This window comes from Dendrobates tinctorius, unplaced genomic scaffold (assembly GCF_039654945.1).
Source record: "Dendrobates tinctorius isolate UK_male_01 unplaced genomic scaffold, ASM3965494v1 ptg000177l, whole genome shotgun sequence".
Classification (NCBI taxonomy): domain Eukaryota; kingdom Metazoa; phylum Chordata; class Amphibia; order Anura; family Dendrobatidae; genus Dendrobates; species Dendrobates tinctorius.
The window spans coordinates 2,308,533-2,320,748 of record NW_027361844.1 but is presented as its reverse complement, the minus strand read 5'-3'; the positions used below and the strand labels follow the sequence as shown (position 1 = coordinate 2,320,748).

The following is a 12,216-nucleotide window of genomic DNA, read 5'->3' as shown; positions in this document are numbered from 1 at the left end:
TCTCCCGCTATATCAGCACTCTGAAACATTCCAAGACAGAGCAAAAAGAGACCGAACTAGTAAGGGACAAAAAGCCAATTGGCAAAATACTGATAAACAAGAGTGGAAATTCAGCACAGCCCCCAGCCGGGGCTGGCTGACCATACAAAAAACTGAATAGACCAACAAAATCAAGTGTGAACATTAGCAGAAAAACTTAGCTTTAGATGACTGGAACAGAGCTGAAAACCAAGAGCTGACAAGCCAGAAAAAATCACCAGCAACTGAATAGGGCGTCGGCTGTCTTAAATCCAATCTGAGAATCCTGAGGTCCAGTCGTCATCCTCATTCTCAGGTGGCAGATCTCCACCGATCAAATCAGCCTCACTACCTCCCGTTACCACCAGAGGGAGTCTGGAAGGGGAACTCACAACTGGTGAACCAGAGAATGAACTCACAACAGTACCCCCCCTTGAGGAGGGGTCACCGAACCCTCATCCACGCCACCAGGCCGATCAGGATGGGCCCGGTGAAAAGCACGAACCAATCTATTGGCATAAATATCGGAGGCAGAGACCCAAGAATTATCCTCCTGACCATAACCCTTCCATTTGACCAAATACTGGAGTCTCCGTCTAACCAAACGAGAATCCAATATTTTCTCTACCTCATATTCCACATTGCCTTTGACCAACACAGGGTCAGGAGGTGCTGCCATAGGAACCACTGGCTCAACAAACCTCTTCAACAGAGATTTGTGAAATACGTTATGGATTTTGAACGTAACTGGAAGAGCCAATCGAAACGAAACAGGATTAAGAATTTCCAAAATCTTATAAGGACCAATAAATCTTGGCTTAAATTTAGGAGATGCAACCTTCATAGGAATATTCTTAGATGACAACCAAACCATATCACCCACTTTAAACCGGGGACCAATGGTCCTATGCCGATTGGAAAAATCGCTGGGCCTTTTCCTGAGAGAGTGACAACTTATCCACCACTTGGTCCCATATCTGCTGCATTCTCTTAACCACAGTGTCCACACCTGGGCAGGACGAAGATTACACTTGCCCTGAAGAGAATCGAGGATGAAACCCAAAATTACAGAAAAAGGGTGACATCAAAGTGGCAGAACTAGCTCTATTGTTCAGTGCGAATTCGGCCTAGGGCAAAAATGAAAAACATACAAAACAGAAGCCGCGGAGACACCATCACGTGTTTCTCAACGCAAGCAATGACCAGCCAGGTCTTTGCCCGGGAAGGAACAACCACGGGAAGGGCAGTCTCCAATGAAGGAAACCACCTATGCCAAAACATGGTATCCATCCACATACAGCTGTTTCGGGGTATTGCCCCTCATCAGTGTGGAGTAGGAAACTGGCTGGTAGGAGCAATGCCTAGTAAAAAGACTATGAAAAGGAGGATGAATGAACTCATGGAGATCAACATCCGACACTGCGGAGACACCATCACGTGTTTCTCAACGCAGTGATTCTAGAGCACTGCCCCATCCCTTATGGGAAATATGTAAAACATGCAAAACAGAAGCCGCGGAGACACCATCACGTGTTTCTCAACGCAAGCAATGACCAGCCAGGTCTTTGCCCGGGAAGGAACAACCACGGGAAGGGCAGTCTCCAATGAAGGAAACCACCTATGCCAAAACATGGTATCCATCCACATACAGCTGTTTCGGGGTATTGCCCCTCATCAGTGTGGAGTAGGAAACTGGCTGGTAGGAGCAATGCCTAGTAAAAAGACTATGAAAAGGAGGATGAATGAACTCATGGAGATCAACATCCGACACTGCGGAGACACCATCACGTGTTTCTCAACGCAGTGATTCTAGAGCACTGCCCCCATCCCTTATGGGAAATATGTAAAACATGCAAAACAGAAGCCGCGGAGACACCATCACGTGTTTCTCAACGCAAGCAATGACCAGCCAGGTCTTTGCCCGGGAAGGAACAACCAAGGGAAGGGCAGTCTCCAATGAAGGAAACCACCTATGCCAAAACATGGTATCCATCCACATACAGCTGTTTCGGGGTATTGCCCCTCATCAGTGTGGAGTAGGAAACTGGCTGGTAGGAGCAATGCCTAGTAAAAAGACTATGAAAAGGAGGATGAATGAACTCATGGAGATCAACATCCGACACTGCGGAGACACCATCACGTGTTTCTCAATGCAGTGATTCTAGAGCACTGCCCCCATCCCTTATGGGACCTGGCTGGTCATTGCTTGCGTTGAGAAACACGTGATGGTGTCTCCGCGGCTTCTGTTTTGCATGTTTTACATATTTCCCATTAGGGATGGGGGCAGTGCTCTAGAATCACTGCGTTGAGAAAAACGTGAACATTAGCAGAAAAAGTATTAAGTTACGTACCGGTAACGGTATTTTTCGGAAGCCCATGACAGCACCACGAGAGAGGGGATCCGCCCTATAGGAACAGGAAACCTACAGATACAAAAGGGCGGCACCTCTCCCACGCATCAGTTGGATTACAGAGCTTGAGAGGCTACCATGGTTAGTACACAACATATGATATATACAACCTATCTACCCTATTTAACCAAATTATTTCATACCATCTCCCACATATGGTGATTCTATGAACAATCTTCTAAAGGAGTGCACCCCTATACGTGAACAAGGGAGGGAACTAAGGGTGCTGTCATGGGCTTCCGAAAAATACAGTTACCGGTACGTAACTTAATACTTTATTCGGACTCCCATGACAGCACCATGAGAGAATTACAGAGATGTAAACTAACTTAGGGAGGGACTACAACCTGCAGCACCCTTAGCCCGAAGGTGAGGTCTGAGGAGCCACCCATGTCTAACCGATAGTGGTTAAAAAAGGTGGAAGGAGATGACCAGGTGGCCGCCTTACATATTTGATCAATTGATACTCCAGATCTTTCCGCCCAGGATGATGCCATGGCCCGAGTGGAATGTGCCCTCAGGTTCTGTGGAGCCGGACCGCCACCTGCTGTGTAGGCAAGAGAGATAGCCTCCCTAATCCACCTTGCTAATGTGCGTTTTGATACTCTGTATCCTTTCCTGGAACCTTGGAAGGATAGGAATAATGCGTTCTCCTTCTTCCAAGGATCCGTGGCTGCTAAATATGTCAGTAAGCATCTTCTAATATCTAACGTCTGGAGTTTCTGCTCTTTAGGGTTGGTTGGGTTAGGGAGGAAGGAAGGTAGAACTATCTCCTGTGTCCTGTGGAATTGTGTTGCTACCTTGGGAAGGTATGCTGGATCTGGCCTTAGGATCACTCTATCCTGTAAGAACTCTGTGTAAGGAGGCAATCTGGAGAGTGCCTGTATGTCGCTCACCCTACGTGCGGATGTTATTGCTACCAGGAATGCTGTTTTAAGGGATATAATCTTTAGTGAGGCGGAATCTAAAGGTTCAAACGGACTTTCTGTCATGGCTGTAAGGACTAAGTTTAAGTCCCACGGTACACATCTGTCTTTGTGTATAGGTCTCGATCTGGCTGCTGCTCTGATGAACCTTGCTACCCAATAATCTTTTGCAATATCAGCTGCAAACAGGGCCCCTAAGGCTGAAACTTGTACTTTTAGCGTGCTTGTGGAGAGACCCAATTCGAAACCTTTCTGGAGAAATTCCAGAATATGTTTCGTGGGAATTCCATCTCTGATGTCAAAGTGAAAGGTGGACAGGAAGCGTTTCCAGGTCCTAGCATAGATATTAGTGGTGGTTAATTTTCTGCTTCTTAGGAGGGTGTCAATTAAGTTCTTGGAGAACCCTCTATTTTTTAATAGTGACCTTTCAAATACCACGCCGTCAAATGAAGTCCCGCTACTTGTGGGTGGCTGACTGGCCCCTGGTAGAGGAGATCCGGAAGGTTCGGCAGTACCCAGGGATCGCCTACCGACATGGTCCTCAACCATGCGAACCAGGTCCTCCTGGGCCAAAAGGGGGCAATCAGTATGACTCTTGCCTGATCCTCTCTGATCTTCCTGACTACCAGAGGAAGAAGATTCAATGGTGGGAAGGCGTATGCCAGAGAAAAATCCCATCTTATCAGTAGGGCATCCACCGCCAGGGGATTTTCCCTGGGGTTCAGAGAGCAGAACAATCTTTCTTTTCTGTTTTTTCTGGTGGCAAAGAGGTCTACCTCTGGCTGGCCCCATCTGTGGACAATCTGGCGGTAAATATTTTTGTTCAAAGCCCATTCTCCTTGTCTTAGAGCCTTGCGGCTTAAAAAGTCTGCTCTTACATTGTCCTTTCCGCTGATGTGGAGCGCGGTCAAAGATAGACAATTTCTCTCTGCTATCTGGAGGAGCTGTTCTGTTATCTGCATCAGAGCGCTAGAGCGGGTTCCACCTTGGTGGTTGACATATACTACCGCTACCTGGTTGTCCGAGTGTATCCTCACATGATGGCCCTGCAGGTAGATAATGAGTTTCTTGACTGCCCGCTCTATCGCCAATAGTTCTCTTTGGTTGGATGAGATTTCAGAATTAGAATCCCACTGGCCCTGTACCACTATGTCCCCCATATGGGCTCCCCAACCGAACGAACTTGCGTCTGTGGTTATAATACGGGTTATCTGTGTTATCCAGGGCACCCCTGACACTAGGTTCTCGCTCTCAAGCCACCATCTCAGTGATGCAACAGTTGAGGGGCTTAGACACATCCGACCCTGTAAGGAGCCTCCAAGGGCCCTGCTATTAATCAAGACGTCATTTTGAAGGGTTCTGGTATGGAACTGTGCCCACCTTACTGCTGGGATGCATGAAGTTAGAGAACCTAACAGGGACATGGCCTGTCTGAGGGTCATAGATGGATTATCCATTGCCCGAAGAACCTGCTCCTGTATCTTTTGTATTTTATCTAGTGGTAGCAGGCACCGCTGAGTGTCTGAATTTAGTATCAACCCTAAAAATTTCTGTATTTTTAAGGGCTGGAGTCGGGATTTCTCGTAGTTTAAAATCCATCCCAGGTTTTCTAACCTGGATTTAGCTTTTTCTATCTGGGATTTACAATGACCCACCGATTTTCCTACAATCAAGAAATCGTCTAAATATGGAATGATTAAGACGTCCACCTCTCGTAAGTGAGCCATAACTTCGGCCACTAACTTTGTAAAAACCCTGGGTGCTGCTGAGAGACCAAAGGGAAGGGCTCTATACTGAAAATGACGTACTGTGCCCTCTACTGAAACTGCCACCCTCAGGAACTGCTGGAAGTCTGTATGGATAGGTACATGATAGTACGCGTCTTTCAAATCTATGACTGCCATAAAACAACCTTTAAACAATATTTTTATTGTTGTATTAATGGACTCCATTTTGAATTTATGATTTATCAAAAACTCGTTAAGGGAACGAAGGTTTATAATCGTTCTGAATGTGCTATCAGGCTTTTGGATTAGAAACAGGGGAGAGTAAAACCCTCTTCCTCTTTCAGCCTCTGGAACCTCTACCAGAACATTTTTCTGACATAGGCTCAAGACTTCCGCTTCTAAAGCCGCTTGTTCGAGATGAGAAGATCTTAAGGGGGTCAGTTTAAAGGTGTCCCGCGGGATCTGGGTAAACTCCAATCTAAGTCCGGTGGATATTACCTTACGCGCCCAGTCACTATTCGTAATCTGTGACCATGCCGGGAAGAAGGATGACAATCTACCCCCTACGGGAACCGCTAGTCATTGATTTGGTTTCTTTTGATCTCTCGACGAGCGTGTAAACATATAGCCCGTACCTCGTCTCCTTCTGTCTTCCCATCTGGGTCGATCTCTAACAGGCGAAGAGTTGCGCCTTCTCCCCTGGCCAAATCTCCTTCTACCAAATGGGCGACGGTAGGACGCTGATGAAAGGTTTGGGAACTTTTTCTTGTCGTCCCCCGCCTTTTCAAGCAGCTCGTCTAGGACAGTCCCAAACAAATATTCGCCCTCACATGGAATCGCACAGAGCTTTGCTCTGGACTGGATGTCTCCCTGCCAGCACTTTAGCCACAGGGCTCTGCGAGCTGCGTTAGAGAGACCTGCTGCTCTGGCGGCCATTCTCACTGCATCCGCTGAGGCATCTGCCAGGAAGGCTGCTCCCTCTTGGATGGTCGGTAGGGCCCCCAGAATTGTCTGTCTTGATGTACCCTGTTTTAGTTGTGACTCCAACTGGTCCAACCAGACCATCATGGACCTGGCCGTGCACGTTGAAGCCACTGCTGGTCTTAAGGACCCGGCCGCCATCTCCCAGGTGTTTTTCAGGAAAGTATCAGCTTTCCTATCTAAGGGATCTTTAAGGGCTCCCATGTCCTCAAAGGGGAGCGAGGATTTTTTTGATGCCTTCGCAATGGCAGCGTCTAATTTGGGGGCTCTGTCCCAAGAACTTACTGCCGGATCGTCGAAGGGGTATCTCCTTTTGAGGGCTGGTGGTAGCGACCCTCTTTTGTCCGTTTTTTTCCACTCTCTGTGGATCAGATCCTGTATCTTTTGATTTAACGGAAAGACTCTCCGCTTCCTCTGTTCCAGCCCACCGAACATGACATCCTGCATGGATAAATGGGGCTTAGGCTCCTCTACCTCCATTGTCCCTCTGACTGCTTTGACCAGCTTGTCTACCCGGTCAAGAGGCAGACAAAATCGCCCCGAGTCCTCTTCTCCTGAGGAGGACGAGGGAGATGAAGCCTGGGAGTCTCTGCTTTTTCTCCACTCTACCGAGGAATCAGATTCCGCCGGGACCTCGCCCCTTAGACTTTGCGGCTGAGACAAGGACTTTAGGGTTTCCCTCATTTCTACCCTGACAATGTCTCTCAAACTTGCCGCTACTGCAGGCGACTCATCTGCCACCGTCTGCTGAATACAAGGGGGGCACAATCTTTTGAGGCACGCATCCGGTAATGTGCATGCACAGAGTGCGCATTCTCTATGCTTATTTTTACTTGTAGCTTTCTTTCCCTAGAAAAGAAAAACACAGAAGGGGGGTCCCGTCACTGAGTGAACTTTCACGAAGATCACTTACCAGTGCCACAATCAAGTACCGGAGAACGAGGGGGATTTCTTTCGGTCGATGCTCCTGTCTGCCTGGAGGAGCTCTTACGAGTGGACTGGTCACTTCGTCCCGCATTACTGTCACGGGACCCTTTCTTTTTCTGTTTGACCTGCCGAAGGTCATCCAGGGGCGGCAGTGATGTTTGCCGCTGCTGCCCTTGCTTCTGCCGCTGCTGCTGTTGCTGCTGCTCTCGATCGCTTTCCATTACCACTGCTGCTGCTGCACACTGCTGCATGTAGTAATGTGGCCAAGGCAAGGAACCCTGCCCGGGTCCTGCCTAAATACCCCCTCCTCCGGTCAGCAGTATCCCTGCTGCGCCCCTCCCCCCCTTAACGGAGCTCCCTACCCCAGCTGGCGCCCGAACTCGCGCCATCGGTGTTTCCAATGGGCGCCGCCATCTTGGAATCGCCGCGCATGCGCAGTGGCGCGCTGACCCGGAAGCGCCTCCTCCGCCCGCCCCCTGACGTCACCGCTACCCCGGAAATGCCGGAAGCCCCGCGGGACGCCCGGGAGCTCCGGAGCAGCGCCCGGTCGCAGCCCCCTGCACAGCGCTGCCAACCCATATGCGCCGCCGGAGCCGGGAATCCCCGGGGGGGTATACTTACCGGCGGCGGCTAAATTCCTGGAGACGGACATCCTCCGGACGCCGCTCCCTGCTGTCCACGCCACCGCCGTGACACCCATCCTGGGCCACCGTGGCGTCTTCCAGGAAATACGAACCAGGCCGAGGTAGGAGACCCCCTCGCTACCGGTGTCGGCTGGCCGGCCTGGGATCCAAATCTTCTGTAGGATCCCGTCCCCTCAGGAACAGGAAACCAACTGATGCGTGGGAGAGGTGCCGCCCTTTTGTATCTGTAGGTTTCCTGTTCCTATAGGGCGGATCCCCTCTCTCATGGTGCTGTCATGGGAGTCCGAATAAACTTAGCTTTAGATGACTGGAACAGAGCTGAAAACCAAGAGCTGGCAAGCCAGAAGGAATCACCAGCAACTGAATAGGGCGTCAGCTGTCTTAAATCCAATCTGAGAATCCTGAGGTCTAATCGTCATCCTCATTCTCAGGTGGCAGATCTCCACCGATCAAATCAGCCTCACTACCTCCCATTACCACCAGAGGGAGTCTGGAAGGGGAACTCACAACAGATGGCGGCTCACTTGGAGGACGAAATCAAGAGCACCTTAGATTCTGCTATCCAAAGTGTTCTGTTCAAGCTGGAGGTTAAGTTTGAGAGGCATGATCATAAGATAAATAAGCCTGAGCAGAGGATATCAAATGCTGAGGATGTATTAATCCCATTGAATAACCAGATACGGGACTTGACGGCTGTGTCTGATAACATGCATGAGAAGGTTGACAACCTGGAAAACCACTCCAGGCGGAATAACCTGAGGATAGTGGGGCTTCCGGATTCTGTGTCACCGGGGCAGCTGGATGGCGTATGTGAACTTGAGCTGTCACGAGCATTAGGCCTCAAGCACATTTGTAGAGAGGAGAGAGCCCGCAGAGTAGGTCCATTCAGAGATCATGCTGACTCCAGAGAGAATTCCAAGGGCAGGGACCAGACGCCGATACCTCATGCTAGGCAGTTCATCTTCAAATACCCTCTTGTCTTGTGTATTCTTTTCTCGAGTATACGTATACCATGTGCCAAAGCTACAATTCGGCCACAGACAATTAAGACGGGTCGCACCTTAGTGTGACAGAATCATCAGCCCGACTCTTCCCACTTGCCCTGTAACGGTGGCAAGTGGGGTAATATTTTTGGGGTTGATGTCACCTTTGTATTGTCAGGTGACAACAAGCCAAAGGCTTGCAGAGTCATGTGAGGTTTTATTTTTTTGCAGGATGAGTTGACGTTTTTATTGGTACCATTTTTAATCGCTTTCTATTCCGATTTTTGGGAGACAGAATGAGGAAAAACCAGCAATTCAGGAATTTCTTTTTTGGGGGGGTTTATGCCATTCTGTGTGTGGTAAAATTGATAAGGCAGTTTTATTCTTCGGGTCAGCGATACCTCATTTATATTGTTTTTCATATTTTGACGCTTTTTTATAATAAAAACTATTTTATAGAAAAAAATCATAGTTTTTGCATCACTTTATTCTGAGAGCTATAACTTTTTTATTTTTCTGCTGATGGAGCTGTATGGCAGCTCGTTTTTTGCAGGACGTTTTCAGGGGTACCATGTTTATTTATATCCGTCTTTTTGTTTGCGTCTTATTCCACTTTTTGTTCTGCTGTATGATAAAGCATTTTTTTTTGCCTTGCTTTTTTTTTTTTTTAGGTGTTCACTAAAGCGGTTAACAAGTGGGACAGTTTTATAGGTTGTGTCGTTACGGACACTTTGATACCAAATATGTGAACTTTTATTGTTAATTTTTTTTTCATTCAAATATACTGCTCAAAAAAATAAAGGGATCCTATGTTATAGTGTTCCCTTTAATTTTTTGAGCAGTATATTTATTTAGCGATAGGATATACAGTATATTGATTTTTATTATTTTTTAAAATATTTTTAAAAAATTTTTTTTACTTTTTCTTAAGTTTGTTAATTAGTCTTACTATGGGACACTCATTTTTTGCAGGCTGATCGCTTCTATAGCATGCAGATGAAGCAGCATCTGCATGCCATAAAAGCTGTCAGTGCTGCACTGACAGGAAGACTTGCTGATCATGCACTGCGCAGGTCTCTAAAGGAAATCCCAGGGCCCACTGGGGGATTCTCCAGTTCTACAGTGGGCCAGTCTGACCATGCATTCAGATTTCCCGCTTTTATAGAAACACTATGCATGTACAGTCAAGAGAAACACATAAATGTCAAAATGTTGTAAATTACCGTCTTTCTGTTAGAAGCTTAAAGATTTTCTTTCTTTTAATAGATCAAGAATTCTGTGCAAATTGATGTTGTAATGTATCTTAATAGAGTCTGAAGCTCTGTTTTTCTCTTCAAAGCAGTGGACTAAATCCCTTTTTTCCCTTTAGGCCGGGGTCAGACTAGCGCTGAATACAGACGAGTGCTATGTGATAAAACATCGCATAGCACTCGGACCACTGTTAGGCCGGCGTCACACTAGAGAGGAATACGGACGAGTGAGAGGCGATAAAACAATGCATTGCACATGGACCAATGATTCTCTATGGGGCAGCTCCCGTCACAGTTTTTTTCTCGGCCTTATAATATGTGCGAGTGAAATTGTAGCATGCTGCTATTGGCACCGAGACTCGACCAAGTGTTGTCTCACTTGCACCCATATAAGCCTATGGGTACGAGTGACACAATGCACATGACTCAGATATCATCCGAGTGCTGTGTGATATACGCTGACCCCAGTAATGGAGGAGATGGAACAATTAGATTCTCTGCCTCCTCCGCAGCTGTGCTCCGATCTGCTCTTTGCAAGAGAGGCTCGGAGCACAGTCGCATGACACTCAGCTCCCTCTCGCAGCAGAGCAGGAGCCGAGGGTCATTAGCATATAGTATCTGATGTGCTTGCATCGGATACTATACACTAGTGTGACCCCGGCCTTACACAGTTAAAGGTTCAACCTAAAGATGAATTTATAGAATTGTGCATGGGGTTATTTTGAACTATTGAAAACAAATGCAGTGGATGAGGTTTTTCAGTCAGTATATTTCCCAAAACTCCCTTGCTTATGTACCACTAAAAATGGCGCCTACTTAAAGTAGATCTATTCCTACGAAAAAGAAAAATCTCCATGCAGCTATGTGAAAAAAAACAAAAATAAATTGCAACAGCCTGAATAAGAGGAGAATAAAACATAACGTTATTCTAGTTGTCATGATGAAAACAGACTTGGTCTTTAAAAGGTGAATGAAGAGTTGGATTTCTTCTTATCATACAAATTTGCAAACATCCTGCAGAAACATATGAACTGTTCCCATTTTTACATTATGGTACTACTCCATTCTTATGCAGGAAATTTAGTTCTCTGTATAAAAAAAAAAAAATGATGCAGCAACCATTATAATGATATATGCCCCTTTGGAGGCATAATGACCCTCATCAGTCTGCTAGAAGACTTGATGCCAACAGCTGCAGGGTCTTTATTACCCAACGGTGCATGTCATGACTACTTTAATGACTTGTAATGGTTCTTTAGGAGTTAAGTACTTACTGAGTTAGGCTACTTTCACACAAGCGTCGTGTGACGTACGTTGCAATGCGTCGTTTTGGAGAAAAAACGCATCCTGCAAATTTGCCCGCAGGATGCGTTTTTTCTCCATAGACTTGCATTAGCGGCGCATTGCGACGTATGGCCACACGTCGCATCCGTCGTGCGACTGATGCGTCGTGTTTTGGCGGCCGCGACGCACAAAAAAAGTTACATGTAACGTTTTTTAGTGCGTCGTGTCCGCCATTTTCGACAGCACATGCGCAGCTGAAACTCCTCCCCCTCCTCCCCAGACATTACAATGGGGCAGCGGATGCGTTGAAAAACTGCATCCGCCTCCCCCGTTGTGCAAAGCTTTCACAATGTGCGTCGGTACGTCGGCCTGACGCATAGCGACGGGCCCGTACCGATGCTAGTGTGAAAGTAGCCTTACTGTGTGTGTCTCCTGCGGTTACTGCATTACCAATTAAAGTTGGAAATCTATTAGGTTTCATTGCTTTGACTCACCATCAGCTCAGGAGGGAATATAAATTCTTGAGTTGAGTCCAGAGGTAAAAGATCCTGCTCATTAAAGAGTTTTGGTGACTGTAGAAATAAATGTGAAAACATGTGAAATGTAAATTAGTGTTAATTTGTATCTAATTTTGACTATGGTATGTACTAACCATTTAAACCAAAAAAAAGGACCACAAGCATCTTTATATGTACTGAATAACAGATCAAGATATATCCGCTATTTTGGGGAAATCTTCTCAAATGATGGTGCAAGCCAAGCAACAAACACACTCCACCCTACTTTAAAAAAAAAAAAAATCAAAAATAAAAGCTCTGCTAAAAAAAACAACTCTTAGTAAAAGATAAATTCCAGTTCAATCGTCGGTAAAGGGGTAATTTCTACATTAGTTGTTATTTTAAAAAGGGTAGAATGCAAGAAAAAATAAGAAAAAAGTCAAAGATCGATACTACACCTTCATATCTGGCAGCATATTTTTTTCATCTGTTTTGTTTAAACAGCAACTCTAAAAGTAGTCAAACAGCAAATTAGTCTGAGATGGAGGGAAACAAAAATGATACTAAG

General features: G+C 46.5%; 1 protein-coding gene across 9 annotated transcripts in view; it reads right to left on the bottom strand.

The window, feature by feature from the left end:
* LOC141054222 (aldehyde oxidase 1-like) overlaps positions 1–12,216 on the bottom strand; it is a 409,838-nt gene that overhangs the window by 260,625 nt on the left and 136,997 nt on the right. For 8 of the 9 annotated variants that reach the window (XM_073551460.1, XM_073551462.1, XM_073551454.1 and 5 more), the window contains 2 exons: positions 12,107–12,157; positions 11,646–11,723 (listed from right to left, as the gene is read on the bottom strand). In XM_073551460.1, coding sequence (XP_073407561.1) covers positions 11,646–11,723; positions 12,107–12,157 — 129 coding nt within the window. Of the gene's footprint in view, positions 1–11,645; positions 11,724–11,803; positions 11,867–12,106; positions 12,158–12,216 lie in introns of those variants that run through there. The other variant, XM_073551461.1, reaches the window with a different exon arrangement.